Here is a 16,282-nt window from a genome sequence, read left to right as displayed (position 1 = left end):
AGGATCTCGGCCCGAAACGTTGACTGTACCTCTTCCTAGAGATGCTGCCTGGCCTGCTGCGTTCACCAGCAACTTTTATATGTGTTGTAGACTAGTTGCCTGGAATGCTTTGCACTGGGAAAGGTGGAGGGCCTAGAGGGGCTGAGCGGCATCCTGTTCCCTTGTTCCTGTCCGAATGACTCTCCCACTCTTCTCCTTCCCCCAGAGAAAAGAAGAAATGCTGCCCTGACGGCGACGACTGCCGGTTTGCCCACAGCCAGGCGGAGCTGAACGAGTGGCTGGAACGCCAGGAGATCTTGAAAATGAAACTTGCCAAAGCCAAGAAAGACATGTTGATCACGCCGGACGACAACGACTTTGGCAAATACAGTTTTTTGATGAAAGACTTAAATTAATGGATAAAACCGGTTCAGTTTAATTATCACTGAAACCTTTAAATTTAACAAAAATTGATTTTGGTAACATAATGGATAGTCATGAATTGTGACGTCATTACACTGAGGTGACCTTTGTTACCTCGCTTACTGCATCTTTACTCCTGTCTTAAATGCAGTTGTTAAAGGATGGGAGCGTCTGTAAGCAGAAGCTAGTGCTCACAACTGCTGCAGAGAGGTATGATTGAGCTGGGGTTTGGGTGGGTGCGGGAGGTGTGAGGTCAGTGGGCTAAACATCTGTACTTTGACAGGTTTAAAAACCCATGCAACTGCGTAGTGCTGGATAAGGGATAGCCCAGTGAGTTTCCCCGACAGAACTTGGGGGCATAAGCACCTAGGTTCAATCCACGTTCTTCACTGCGTTAGCTGATTGCTCAAAAGAACCCAATTGCCTTCAACAGTGTTAGTATTGGAACTTGGCCAGGGTTTTTTCTTACCTCTGATGGTTGACCAAAAGAATACCTTTAGGTGTAAAAAAAAAATGACGATATTAAGAAATGGACACATTACCAGTGGGCACAGTACCCTAGTGAGGTTGCAGTGTTTTGGGAAGGTAAATGTGAGGGAGAAATAATGCCAAAGATTATAGAGAAGGCAATACAATGCCCATGTATTATTACCAGAATGAGTAATGTCACAATATATTTTTGAGCTTTTGTGTGTGCTTGCCTCAGGTCAGCAAAGCTATTTTAGAAAGAATAGGTAGTGTCTGTTGTCATCTGCTAAAAATGCTACTGATGTGTCAGCCTGATTACGGTTCACATGCACTCAACCCACCCAAGCTGGTTTAAAGCAGCCAGTGCCCAGCACTAATATCCCATTTTCTTCCTTTTCCCCTGAAGTCCTGCAGAGATTTACGGTCTCCGTAAGCTGACCCATTTGGTCACTATTATGCTGTGAATCTAGCTGGCAGGGCAGGTGGGGTGCAAGCTTTCAAACCGGCCCTGCCGTCTGAGGTTCACATCAGCTGGACTACCTAAAGGATGACCGAGTAATTATCGAAGGTAAAACCCTGACTGAATTGGTTTCCTGCCCCCACTGTGACGCTGAGGGTGGTTGTTGTATTATAGGCCTGAGATCAGCTAACCCAACACACACCTCCCTGCTCCCTACCTTGGGTCTACACCAGTTGTAACAAAAGAGCACTGAGACAGCATTAGTCTACTGAGCAAAAGGCTGTGGTCCATACCAAACTCCTCAAGATGCTGTAACTGCTCAGTTTGTGTTTAAATGACCTTGTTGTCCAAATATATTTGGGAGGAGAATGTTGTATTTTGTAAATCCCTTCCCCCAAAGGAAATTTCTCTTAATTTTAATTGGTTTGTTATTAACAAATAGATCTGTGAAATCTAAACCCATTCTTTTAAGTGCAAAACTCATCATCTTCTCCTATCTTCCTCCTCACCTGTATTTGGTTTCTCTTTCTATCGTCTGTCTAATTTGTCCACATTGTGTCTCGCTGGGAAATCTGTTCCCTGCTCAGTTTTACACATTCAGTAGTTAACTACCGTAGTTGAACTCCCTAGTTCATTAAGCAACTGGGTCCACCACCCTGTCAGGAGTTTGTGCACGGGTCAAACTCATTATAAAGAGCTGAGCTGAATAGTCTTCCTTCCATTGTGTTCAGTCAGTTACTTAACTCTGTACTTTGATAAGCACTTCCTCTCCCCACTGTTCATAGGACAAGGTCAGCTTTTTGCACCACGTCTTTGTGATAGTGTCCTCATAACGACATTGAGTAGGAAATGACAGCAATGTGACAAGGTAATGATGAAGAAGTAACTTTGTCTAAATTAGCTGTTAGTTGACTTGGAGAAAAGTGTGGACACGATTGGTAACTCTTTTCTTTCTCTTAGTACCCGAGCTTGAGAGGCTGAGTGGAATTGCTATTGCGCTGATTTCCATTTCGTGAGCTGGCCATTGAGACCAACTGCTGTCCGCCAGTGTTTATGCTCTTATCCTGCCTCATCTAAGCTCCATCAGCACATCTTCCATTTCTAGCTCCCTATGACCATTCCTAGTCTTCCTTTCAATCGCAACATATGGTCGTCAGAGTTCCATATTCTTAACACTTAAAAAAGAAGTTTTCTCTATTGACTTTAATTATGCCCCTTTTGCTTGGACTTCCCACAGTGGAATTTTTTTTCCCCACATCTGCCCTATAGTATTACTTTATAGTTCTGAAGACCTTTTCTCCAATGTAATTGTTTGAGTGCCAAGCGTGGTACAGACTGACACAATGATCAGTGTAGCACGATATGAAACTTCAGTCGAGTTTGTACTCAGTGCATGTCCCATCTCTGGCATTGTGTTGCTTGCTCTATTGCTGTTAGCAATGAAAAATTACAGCTTTCTGTAATGTTGATTCTTGCATATTTTTAACTGCTGAACGTGCAATCTACACATCCTCAATTTAAATTGTTACATACGTTTCTCTGTGCTTAGAACTTCCCACGTTAAAGTTAAATCTTTGCAAGAAAGTGCAACATCAGAGAATGCTACATAACATTTTGAGCGTGAGGAATGAGACTAATGTCAACATGATTTTACACTGCCATAGGTGGGTCCATGTTGCTGACAAGTGGACGCATCGAACATGGTCACTGGCTTTGCTCTGCTCTAGAGCCTGAGCTGGGTGGGACAGGCATAAGCCAGAGTCGAAAAGAGAGAATGGTAGGGGGTGCTTTTGAGGCAGGGACGGTTACTGGAGTAGGCTGAAATTTTAAGGAGGCCAAGTGTGAACTTTGGGTTAGAAACTGTCAACCCTAAGTGCAACTAAATCAGACCAGCCCTTCAGATCTGTTCCTTTTCCTAACTATGTGCGCACACACTGCAGCCTCTAATACTTTTCAAAAATACCCCAGCCTGTACCCCCAGTGAAAAATGTTGTTGGACCATCTGCTGTCTTTCAGTGCCAGGTATGGCTGAGAGCAGCATGCACATTTGGATCACTTGGTTGGGTTGAGTTGAAGCTCTACTTTGCAGAGCAGCAGAAGCCAAAAGAATGTTTCAAGTATAGGAATTTGCGGATTTTGCCCAAAATCACCTTCCTTAGTATATTTAAGGTGGGGGGAGTGAAAGAACTGAGATATCTTTATGATTTTTCACTTTGAGTAGTTAAGAAAGGGAATTTTTCCGAGCTAGTGATTTGATTGATGGGCCAAAATAACCAGCTGCCTTGAGCATTGTTTTGAGTACAAGTTAAGGGCTTTCTTACTACCCTGTTCATACGGGGACTTGTCTTCACAAAACATGGTTTAGATGTGCTTCACAATGTAATAAGTATCAGATCAAGTGATCTTGTCCAGATCATGTTGGAGTTTATTGTTTGCAGAGTCTGCAAAAGATGTTCCAAGGATGGAATCAGTTGGCTGGACAGCACACTCTATTTGAAAGTGGAAATTCATGGGTTTCTTTCTCAGTACAATTGCCCTAGGGTCCAGGAATTACTGTCCAGGACATTGCTATGTACCAATCATGCAGAAAAATCAGAGTGCGATTTCAAAAAAAAGATCCTTTTTATTTTGCATCTTAGGCCTATATCACATTCTGCCTGGTGTCATCAATAGGTTGCAAAGTTAAGGTGAATAGGTGTAAGTGTTTTTTTTTAGGAAGTTTGCTGGTTACCAATCACACCTCTTTTACCAATTTTACTGTTTCTAGTAAACTTTTCTATATAGTTTGAAAAATATTAGATGTGCTTGTGCTTAGATAGCTAAGAATCATCCAATCAGGTATTAAGTCGTATTACTTTCCTATTGGGTTAGGAAGGTTGGGTTGTGAGATTGGATGTGTTTAACAGGAGTGTTGGACAGGGCATTTATTAAGAGACCATGTGGTTCCACCTCCAGGAGTATGACCATTCAGAATTGGTAATCCCGAGGGTAGAAGCAACTGAAGGATACAAGACCTCTACATAAAACAGAAGTGGAATTTTGCTACTTAGCTCGCAATATAAAAATCTTAAGATTTAAGGCAAAGCTGCACTTGTTACAGAGCCAAACAGAGATGTTTGAGGAAACATGGTGGGTCTTGGTGCACAGGAGACAGTGCACGCATTAATCATATTATCACCCAGGCAGAGAGACTGCAAATTATTATTAGAGAAAAGGGGAATGATTTTCTTCCTTTATATCCCTGATAATAAACTGTTAAATAAGATTTGATAAGTATGTTTGGCGCAAGGCCACAGTTAACAGATAACCTGGTTCAGTTAATTTTGTTTTCTGCAACCATTTCTTACTTTAGGAATCTAAGTAAGGTGTGAATTTAGGAAATTATGAAATAAGATTTTACTACAGATGCACATTTCAAATGTTATAAATATTATAATATCAATGGCATTAGGTGATTGTCGGGAATTGTACTTAAAATCATCGGAGATGTGACTAATCTTTTTTCCGTTAAACTTGTCCTGCTTTGCATTGGGCTGACAGAGTGTCAGGCATGAACAAAATAAATCAGAAATATTTGGTAATCAAAAGAAAAAAACAAAATGAGAAAGGTGGAAAGTGCATTCGGCTAAGAATTGGTTGTCAAGACCAGACCTCAGCTGTAATGCTGTTGACAGCCTTCAGGATCAAATGCAAGAGTTATGAGAAGGCTAGAAGGCTGTTTCAAATGGGTTTGCTAATTCACAACGTGTTCCTGGATTCTGCAGTAGTCCTGAATCTCCCCATGTCATTTTGTCATGCTGGACCCCTTGACATCAGGACAAGCTGGCAGAAGCCTGCAGTACTGCAAAATCCTGGAGGAACTTGGTGGGTTTGGCAACATCTATGGGTGGGGGTGGAATGGTTACTTGGTGTTTCAGATCAAGCCTCTTCTTCTAGACAGCTTGAGGCCCTTCATCTGAGTCAGTCCGAAATGCCGACTGTCCATTTTCCTCCATAGATGCTGCCTGGCCCACTGAATTCCTCCAACAGTTTTAGTGTTGCTCCTGATTCCTCCACCTTGTAGTCCCCTCTGGCTCCAAAATCCTGGAATATGCCTTATGGAATACACTTGCACCAGGATTACACTGACGAATGGGAAACGGTTACAGATTTAAAAGACAGTCATTGTAAATGAACATCTTATTTATTTTAGACCAAAATAAAACCTAATAATTCAGATTGGTTTAGCACAGAATCCAGAATATGTTAATTCGATATGGCATTATCGAAGAAGCATTAGTCATTCAGTCTGGAGAAAATGAGATTGTTTGCATTAGAAAAAAGATAATCAGATTGGCATAATTGTAATTATGAAATTATGTTATATAAATCATGGTGGGGGAAAAGTGGCTGAATAATAATTCAAATTATGAATTACTAAAGGTGAGATTAAGGGAACACCTTTCTGTAGAGAGTTTTTAAGTTATTAACTATTATGAAAACACATGATTGTTTTTAAATTGCTAGTAGATAAAGATTTAAAATAATTTGTTTAAATGGCTGTGGGGAGAGGGCAAGACCACGAAGAGGGCTCCACAGTCTGTACAGAGCGGTGAACACTCTGGGATAATAAAATTGTATTGGACCTGCATTCTGAAATATTCATTTCTGAAGGTATGACGAAGAGGGTTTATAGTATGGCAGTCTTCGATCCCACCTATGTCCCAAGTCCATAACTGGGTGACTCTGACAGTGCTAGCCAGATATCGGTCATCTACAGACCGGAAACGTATTTGGAGGTCTGGGTGACACGTGGTTGGGGGGGGGGGGGGGCAGCTTCCTGACAACGTGCAGCTTAAAAGTCAGGGTGTGTCAAAGGGTCTTGACTGGAGATGTGGAAGGGGGAAAAATCTATAATTTTGTTGTAAGGGAACTGAAGTGCTAACCAAGGAGGCATAACCCTGACACGTACCCCTCAGCCATACTGCAGGTTAATCAGCACTCTAGCCACTTCCTCCATGGTACTTTAGGGATGACCAAAGCTGGGTGGAGGAAACCTGATGAGAGCTAAGAACAAGCTTGGGCTTATTACCGATTAGTCAGCAAATTAGCACAGGAGTAGAGGGGAAAACTGAAGGTTAATGGAAAAAAGATTGGGGTCAAGATGAGGGATCCTTTTTCTCCCTCTCTTGTTTAGAATCTCTGAATACTCATTACAGCCTTTTATCTTCTTATCATTAAGATCATATTTACTTGTTTATATATATATATATAAAAAAAAATATATAATTATACATATAAAGTCCCTTGCTATGATAATGCTTGGGGCCGGCCGTCACTGTGCAGAGTCTACAGGATGTTGACAGACTGAAAATGTTTTACTTTAACGTCCTTTTTAACTTGCTTCAAGAGCATGTGAACAGCAGGTCGGCCCCTCCCAGAATAAAGAAAGTAAGCGTAGTGATATATTATAGGCCTATGTTGATGCAGAGGCTAGTTTGGTGAATATGTAAATGTAAAATTCATCACTGATGTGGATTAGTAATCCTGATTTTTTTGAGATATAATTGAAGACTATAATGGAAACTAGTATGAACAGGGACTTGTAATAGTACTGCATGCAAAGGATAATGTTAAAAGTGTTATTAATGTGTTTGTACTTGCAGAGAAACCTGCTTAAATGGTCACTTTCATACTAAATTACCATTGTACTGCGAACGTGGCTGGATGTGGCCTTTGGTCAGAGCTGGAAAAACTTCTTCAGAATTAGGATCCCTTCAGCTGACTCCAACCCCATCAGATCCCATTCCTGTTAGAGCTTCACCCACCCATAAACCCCCATTTCCTGGCCAAAGGCCATCATCGCTTCTGATCTAAATGCAACCCCCATTATACACTCCATATAGAGAGACTCACACCCCTGAACAAAACCAAAACTCGTCACAGCGTCCAAAACAGCACTCGAGAAGCTGGTCTATCAGCTGGTCCCAGGAGCTAAAACTGAGATCTGCTGTAGAACAAAGACAGAAATCAAAGTTACAGAATTGTACAGCTCAAAAGAGGCTATTTGGCCATCAAGTGATTCGGAGAGCAGCTCCAATAATGCCACGCCTTCCTGTAGTTTATTTTTCTTTTCAGGTATACATTCCTTTCTTTCAAAGTTACTCTTCAACCTGGTTTCTGGGCAGTATGTTTCAGTTTATAATATTGTTTAAAATAATCCTGCCCCCTCTCCTCTTTGCTTCTTTAGTTAATTCTGCTGAGCTTGCCAGTTGCCCAAGGCCTCCCTTTCCTAAACTCCTCCCTGTACTGTACATCTACCATAGAAGGTTGCCACAAATCATGAGACTAGATGATATGTTGGGGTTGATGCAGATGGAGGGGTGGTTATGAGGTGAGGTATAGAGGTATCTGTCACCCTCAGCTATAAAGGTGGCTTGTGGCACAGGTCACTAACTCAATTTTATGAAACTTCTGTACCCTCCTGGTCACCAACTTTTGGAGAGCAGTCCTGAGCGATAATGTAAGTAAAAATAGGACTCATGTTCTCTAACAAAAACTCACCTCCACCACACCAGACGTCGCCTTCCTGACCCTAACCTCCCACAGTTATGTGCTGTAGACTAGGATAATGAGATTGAAGTGTTTTGGGGTCAAGTACAAAGGAGAGAGCTCACATTTGGACCCACAGGTGTCCATATAATGCAGGTTTAACTGTAAGTCCATGGGATCAGCCTAGTCCATTAATGGAGCAGGTTTATAAAACGTGTGTTTTATCAATGTGGGGGCTTAATCCCCAGACAGTGTTGGTAAATTATGTAGGAACATTCCTGTTAAGAAATTTTATATTTCACTTTCCAATAAATTTGTTTCTCTTTATTTGAATCCAAAGCTGTGGAATATACTTCATTCATTATTAAAATTATTCAAACTTCAGATAATTGGTACAAAGGCAAACACCTGCAGATGCCGGAAACCTGAAATAAAAACAGGAAATACTGTAAGTGCTCAACGTGGGGAAATGAGAGATCAAGTTTCAACAGCAGTTACAGAATAAGCAAGTAAAGAATCAGAGAAAGGGTGGTAGAGAAGAAAACCAATAATCTGACATAGACTGGCATCCAGAGGTGATTTAAATGAATAAAAGATGTATAACAATCTACAGATAATACTCAAACACGAGGAAATCTGCAGATGCTGGAATTTCAAGCAACACACATGAAAGTTGCTGGTGAACGCAGCAGGTCAGGCAGCATCTCTAGGAAGAGGTACAGTCGACGTTATTTATATACACACATTCTTTTTCTCTCTCTCCTCACTATACCCCTTGCCCATCCTCTGGGTCGTCCCCCCACCCCTTCCTTCTCCCTGGGCCTCCTGTCCCATGATCCTCTCATATCCCTTTTGCCAATCAGCTGTCCAGCTCTTGCCTCCATCCCTCCCCCTCCTGTCTTCTCCTATCATTTCAGATGTCCCCCTCGCCCTCCCACTTTCAAATCTCTTACTAACTCTTCCTTCAGTTAGTCCTGACGAAGGGTCTCGGCCCGAAACGTCGACTGTACCTCTTCCTAGAGATGCTGCCTGGCCTGCTGCGTTCACCAGCAACTTTACAGATAATACTCTATAGATGGAATGGAGTGTGTGACTTGCCTTACAGCAAAGTCTGGAAGACAAAACAAATAAAATTTATTCATTGAAAATTCTATTTAAACATCTAGAGAGGGATTCAGAACTGCTTCAACTCCTGATAAAAGGGTAATCTGTGCTGAATGAAGGATAGATGCACAGATTTTCTGCCTGAAAGGATTAGAAGGATATGGGCTGAATTCAGGCAACTGGGACTAGCTCAGGTAGGCATCTTGGTCAGCATGGATGAGTTGGGCCGAAGGGTCTGTTTCCTTGCTGCACAATTCTATGACACTAGAATTGGTCTCAATCCATTTGATTACCAGGTTTGATTGACAGGCAAATGGCCCAATCATAGTCATCTCTGTTTAGCAACCAATAATGTGAAATCAGTAAAGAAATTAAAGCTGGATTAAGGAAGGGCATAAATAGAAACAGCAAGACCAGCTCCTGTTCAGAGCAGCACTGATACCAGTACTAAGCTGTTAAAATTTAATGTCAAAACCAGATCTGTAGATAAAATAATGAGCTATTACATCAACATAGAACAGTTAAATCTTTTACACAAGAGATTCTGCAGATGCTGGAAATCCAGAGCAACACACACAAAATGCTGGAGGAACTCAGCAGGTCAGGAAGCATTTATAAACATGAATAAACGGTTGGTGTTTCCGGCCAAGAACTTTCATCAGGACTGAAATTTTTTAATTTCATTCCATATAAAAAATTATTTAGATAAATTCAATTGCTTAGATATATCTGTATAACTATATCTAAAATTATTCCATTTATCTATTTATCTTCCATCCCATTAGCAGATGTGATCATTTTGAATGGTGGGGCAGGGTCAAGTGGCTTACTCATACTCTGCTCCACTTTCTCATAGAGTAGCAGCACGCAAACACCCCCTTCAGCCCAGCTTGTCAATGCCAACCAAGATGCGCATCTAAGCTAGTCCCATTTACCTATGTTTAGCCTATGAACCTAAGCAGAGTCATAATTTGGACAAAGGAAAGTGGCTGTGGCTGTTGGTGACCTATCATCTAAGTTTCAGGACATCAGCCTGACCTTCCCTCCAGCACAGGGGTTCATTTTTATGCCATGGACCCCTACCATTAACTGAGGGGTCTGTGGACCCCAGTTTGGGAACCCTTGCTCTAGCAAACAGAAGTAGGGATGTTCACTGTTGAGTGTAGATGTTTTAGTTCCATTCACAACCCCTCAGCGATGGAAGATATCCTTACTTGTATGCAATAAGATCAAGTCAACATTCAGGTGTGGGCCCGTAAATGGTAACAGTTGCACTACAAAAGTTAGCTGTCTCCAACGAGAGGGAAACAAGCTACCTACGCTTAACATTAAATGTTATTTCCATCACTGCATCCCCTTTTAATATTCTGGGAGTCACCATCAATGATGTGACTACAAGAACTGGCTGGGTTCCATGATGATCGCATTGGGAGGGAGCTGCCATTTCACCCTGCGCTGATGCTGAAAGAATCAAATGAGGATAAATATTAGCCTTCCCACTCTTAGACCAGGAGGTCCTTCAAAAGAGTTTACTTACTAAAGTCCAAGTGGAAAACTATTGGACATCCACTGTAAGAACTGGATTATTTCTTCAAAGTACGGCGGCGATGCTAGCTGCACTAGCCTGCAAAACTGAGGCCTCTGAGTCATTGTGTCTGCAACGTTTCAACTCGCCTCACCAGATGGCACCTGACCATGGGACCCAGCAAAAGAGTTATCACTCACGTTCACATCAGAGAGGACATGCAGGAGCTTGAAGACTTACCCGATGTTTTAGGAACAGCTACTTCCCCTCCGCCATCAGAATTCTGAATAGGCAATGAAGCAACCCATTGCCAAACCATTTTGCCCTCTTTTTGCACTACTTGTTTAATTTATATGTGTAATTCGCAGTATTTTTATGTATTGCATTGTGTTGCTGTTGCAAAGCAACAAATTTCATGTAATACATCAGTGATAACAAACCTGATTCTGATCCGGCTGGTGCATTTTGAGATCTCTGAGGCAGTAGAATCCATGAATGCTTTATTGTTCATCTGCTGACATTTCCTGGCTAATCTGATTCATGGGTGCCCCCTGACCCAGGGATGCTGTCTTCAACTGTACTGGGCATTTCACTCAAGCTCTCATCCCTATACCCACTGCTGTCCCTTCCTGGACACCCTATCAGTGTGTATTAATGGTTTCAAATCCAAACCAGGCTGATCTTCCCCGGTTATTTATTAAGGCTTTGTCACCGACACCGTGTCGATTAAGCAAACCAGAAAGTGGATCAGATTTCATTCAGTTCGTTGACTCAGACTAGTGGCACCTACCGTTGTATTTCTTCACCTTTCTACCCGTTGAACTAATCGTGATGCCTGGGAGCTTACAAAGAACAGGTTTGAGATCGTTTGGATGACAAATTTGCCATGTGTAACACTGACCCAGTTTCTGATTGGCTGCAGCAGTGAGAATTTCACATATCAGTCTCCTCCCATACCCGTCAGCTGCTTGGGCAACTGAAAAGTTCAGATCTAATTAGCTAGTTGCACGCATCCTCTGAAATCAACACTTGATGTTGTATAACAGGAAGGTTTCATTTACAGAACCAGACTGTATCTACTCCCTCCTGGGTGGCAGTCCCTTTATTTGTGCAATAAAAAAACACAAAATGCTGGAAACACTCAGCAAGTCGGACAGCATCGGCACAGAGGGAACCTTTCAGAGCAAAGACCTTCCATTAGAGTGCAATAGCCATCAATTGTTGAAACTTGCGCTGGGAAATTCTGATGTATTTTACAGAACAAAATATCCCAAGGCGCTTCAAAGGAATGCGTTTAAGCAATATTTCATTCTTAGCGGCATATTAGGAAAGAAAGTGAGAAGCTTTATGGAGCATCTTAAAAAAAAAAGGAAACTCAGAAGTACATTTAGGGAAGAGGTTAAGGGGGGGGGGGGAGTTCAGGTAATATTGCCATGGCATCAGAAGACAGCCATGGCTGCATGGTAGTGCTGTGGTTAGTGTAACACCATTACAATGCCAGCGATTAGTGACTGGGGTTCAATTCCCACCACCGTCTGTAAGGAGATTGTACAGTCTCACCGCGACCACATGGGTTTCTTCCAGGTGCTCTGGTTTCCTCCCACAGTCCAAAGACTATAGGTTAGAGTTAGTAAGCTGTGGGCCTGCCACACTGGCACCAGAAGCATAGTGACACTTTCAGGCTGCACCCCACTCCCCGCCCCAGCACATATTTGGACTGTGTTGCAAATGATGCATTTCACTGTATGTTTCAATATCTTGAGTACATGTGAAAAACAAAGCTAATCTTGACCTTAAATCTAAAGTTAGGAAAGTGATAATTGTCACAGTTCCAGGTATGGAAATGATATCAAGGACCATATATCCCTGGAGACACAAGACACAAGACTGGAACCCAGGAGATCAGGCAGCATCTATGGAGGGTAATGGACAGTCCAAGCTTCAGGTGGAAACTCTTCATCGTGTACCTTTGACCTCTCTTGACTTGTTATTAGAAGATATTGTATGTGCCACACTTAAGGGATCATACCTATCCACTATACATATTCTGTGGTTTGGAATTAGAGCACAGCAGAAACCCATGTACCCCATTGTGCAAGTGACTATTACTTTAAGCCTCTGCTCTTCCCAGAGCTCTGTTGCCTCTATGACTACTTACCCAATTCACTTTTGAAAATTGGAATTTGGTTACACAGCCCTTTCAGTAGTTACAATCCAGGTGGTGACACTTCGTGAAAACAATTCTCTACCTCCCTCACTCTCCGGTTTGTCAATGCCTCATGCAACTACAGGAGCTTTAGTATACATGCTTCTGCTTATTTTTTATTGTTTATTATTTATTATTGAGAGACAGCACGAATAGGCCCTTCTGGCCCTTCGAGCCATGCTGCCCAGCAATCCCCCCGATTTAATCTTAGTCTAATCATGAGACAATTTACAATGACCAATTAATCTACTAACTGCTACATACTTGACTGTGGGAGGAAAACTGGAACACCCAGAGGAAACCCATGTGGTCACAGCAAGAACGTACAAGCTCCTTACAGGCAGCGGTGGGAATTGAACCCTGGTCTCCTGTGCCATAAAGCATTCTGCTAGCCACTTACACTACCATGCCAAGAGCCAAACCCTCCCTCAAGATGATGTCATTTTTACTCCTTCCAATCTAATACAATGCATTCAGTGCCCATAATGTGGTCTCCACTGCACTGGAGAAAGCAAACAGATTAGGCTACTCCTTTGCAGAAAATCTCCATTAGTCTGCTAGGATGGCCCTGGTCTTTTACCTGTCTCTGGCTTTAATTCCCCATCCCACTCCCACTCTGCTGTATCGTTGGTCTCTTACACTGTCCCAGTGAAGCCCAACATTGACTCAAGGAACTGCATCTTATCTTCCATTTAGGTATGCTACAGGGTTCAACTCTTGTTGACCAGATAGGTGAAAGATCATCAAACAAGTATATCAACTCTCTTTCTCTCTCTCACCACAGATGAAGCTTTACCTCGTGAGTACTACCACCACTTTTTTGCTCATTTTTCGGATTTCCAGCACTGCAGTTTTTGGAATTTCAGTCCTAAAAGGTTCTAACTTTTATAAGGTCTTGGCCCGAAACATTGACTCTATTCCTTTCCATAGATGCTGCCAGACATGCTCCAGTGTTCTGTGTGTGTGTGTGTTACACTTAATGTTTATAAAATGCACACAGGTCCTATGGATATTAGATTAGATTATGAGGACACGCAGTCCTCTTTTATTGTCATTTAGTAATGCATGCATTAAGAAATGATACAATGTTTTTCCAGAATGATATCACAGAGACACATGACAAACCAGGACTGAAAAACTGACAAAAACCACATAATTATAACATATAGTTACAACAGTGCAAAGCAATACCGTAATTTGATGGAAGAACAGACCATGGGCACGGTAAAAAAAAGTCTCAAAGTCTCTCGAAAGTCCCATCATCTCACGCCGACGGTAGAAGGAATAAAAACTCTCCTTGCCATGAGCTTTCAGCGCCGCAAACTTGCCAATGCAGCACCCTGGAAGCACCCGACCACAGCCGACTCTTGAGTCCGTCCGAAAACTTTGAGCCTCCGACCAGCCCTCCGACACCGAGCACCGAACACCGAGTACCATCTCTGCCGAGCGCTTCGACCCCGGCCCCGGCAACAGGCAATAGGCAAAGCCGAGGATTTGGGGAATTCCCCTCCAGAGATTCTCGGGAGAATCAAAGTTTACATCTCAATCTTTCTCACCCCTCTGGTCCTTTATCCAATCTAATGGTCGTTTTTGTGCTTTGTTTATACCATTTTTACACTCTACTAACAAAACCATACCCTTGTGCTAGATAACTATTCATCATCTGCAAGCAGATTAGTGTTTTACATAACAGCTCAAACAAACCAATTATTTTATTTAGACCAAAGAAGGTTAATAGATTTAATAGAGGTGTTGAAAATTATGAAATTAAATTGGTTCCAAGAGAGTCAGTAAACAAATTACATAGTAGTACTAGGCAGCCGTCGATCCCAGGAAATCACGGGTTTGTGCCTCTGTGGACTGTGTCCTCTCCAGGGCGCAAAGCTGGGCGGAAAGATTTGTTGCCCATGCAGCGGGCTCCCCCTCTGATGTAGTCCAAGGGAAGGGCAAGCGCTGATGCAGTTTGGCACCAGTGTCATTGCAGAGGTTGCCAGAGTGAAGTTGTAAACAACATCAAACTGCCTGAGGGACCCCGGCTCTGGATTTCCTACTTGGGGTTTACTCCCGAAGCCCACCCCATGGGTGGGTATAGCCGCAACGCAGCGGAGGTTTAAAATCAGAGCTTTCCTTCTCCAAATAAACAAGCAAATTACATAACTTTAAGATAACCGCCAGAAGTGTGAGTTTTCATTTCGGCCAGTTAGTGAAGACGTGAAAGAAGATTCAGATGGGAGAGGCAGATTCAATTGACTCTTGGATTACAACAGGATATTGGATGTACTGATAAGCAGGAAATAATCCTGGGGGCGGGGGAAGAGCAGAGAACTGACAACATGTTTCTTTCCAAAGTCTGCAGAGGAACAATGAGCAGACAACAGGAATTCTGCAGATGCTGGAAATTCAAGCAACACACATCAGTTGCTGGTGAACGCAGCAGGCCAGGCAGCATTTACAGGAAGAGGTGCAGTCCACGTTTTGGGCCGAGACCCTTCGTCAGGACTAACTGAAAGAAGAGCTAGTAAGAGATTTGAAAGTGGGAGGGGGAGGGGCAGATCCGAAATGATAGGAGAAGACAGGAGGGGGAGGGATGGAGCCAAGAGCTGGACAGGTGATTGGCAAAAGGGATATGAGAGGATCATGGGACAGGAGGCCCAGGGAGAAGGAAAAAAAGGGGGGGGAACCCAGAGGATGGGCAAGGGGTATAGTCAGAGGGACAGAGGGAGAAAAAGGAGAGAGAGAGAGAAAGAATGTATGTATATAAATAAATAATGGATGGGGTACGAGGGGGAGGTGGGCATTAGCGGAAATTAGAGAAGTCAATGTTCATGCCATCAGGTTGGAGGCTACCCAGACGGAATATAAGGTGTTGTTCCTCCAACCTGAGTGTGGCTTCATCTTTACAGTAGAGGAGGCCGTGGATAGACATGTCAGAATGGGAATGGGATGTGGAATTAAAATGTGTGGCCACAGGGAGATCCTGCTTTCTCTGGCGGACAGAGCAAAGTAACCTCATTCATAATGTATGAATTATATAAATATACATTATGTTTATGTCATTCTAATAGAACTATATATATACATAATATATGCTTCTGTAATTCCAGTAGAACAAGACCGAGGCTGTGGCCTTGCTGATCCTCGTGGCTCAATCCTACACTGAAGATCACACTCTCTGAAGAAAGGCCACCACTGTTACAGTCTATATTTATTTTTAAGCATACATCCCACAGATCAGAAAACTGTATGCAAACTCCATTCTAATGTCAGCTTTACTTTAGAGACTTCTGTAACAGAGAGCTGCTAAGGTAGGGAGTCCCACCTTCTTTATGCCATGGACCCCTACAATTATCCAAGGCGTCTGTGGACTCCAGGTGGGAACCCCTGTTCTAGGGCCTCTTCTGGAGAAATCTGAATGTCTGAGGCATCCCAGAGTTTGTCATACCCCCCCCCCCCTTTAGGATGTATGTACAAGGATGAAACAGCCTACAGGCTTGAGGTGGATCATCTGACGGAGTGGTGTGAGGACAGCGACCTGGTCCTTAACACTTCTAAAATGAAAGAGATGATCATTGACTTCAGGAGGTCA

General features: G+C 42.7%; 1 protein-coding gene across 1 annotated transcript in view; it reads left to right on the top strand.

The window, feature by feature from the left end:
• The window catches only part of zc3h7bb (zinc finger CCCH-type containing 7Bb), a 107,006-nt gene extending 98,812 nt beyond the window's left edge, over positions 1-8,194 (top strand). Inside the window, exon 23 of the mRNA XM_072271716.1 lies at positions 206-8,194. Within this exon, the coding sequence (XP_072127817.1) occupies positions 206-395 (190 nt within the window). The 3' untranslated portion in view covers positions 396-8,194. The remainder of the gene's footprint in view (positions 1-205) is intronic.
• The last annotated feature ends 8,088 nt before the right edge of the window (positions 8,195-16,282 follow it).

The sequence above is a fragment of the Mobula birostris genome, chromosome 11 (assembly GCF_030028105.1).
Source record: "Mobula birostris isolate sMobBir1 chromosome 11, sMobBir1.hap1, whole genome shotgun sequence".
NCBI lineage: Eukaryota > Metazoa > Chordata > Chondrichthyes > Myliobatiformes > Myliobatidae > Mobula > Mobula birostris.
The sequence above is the reverse complement of the archived record's forward strand: the minus strand, read 5'-3'. Positions and strand labels throughout refer to the sequence as shown.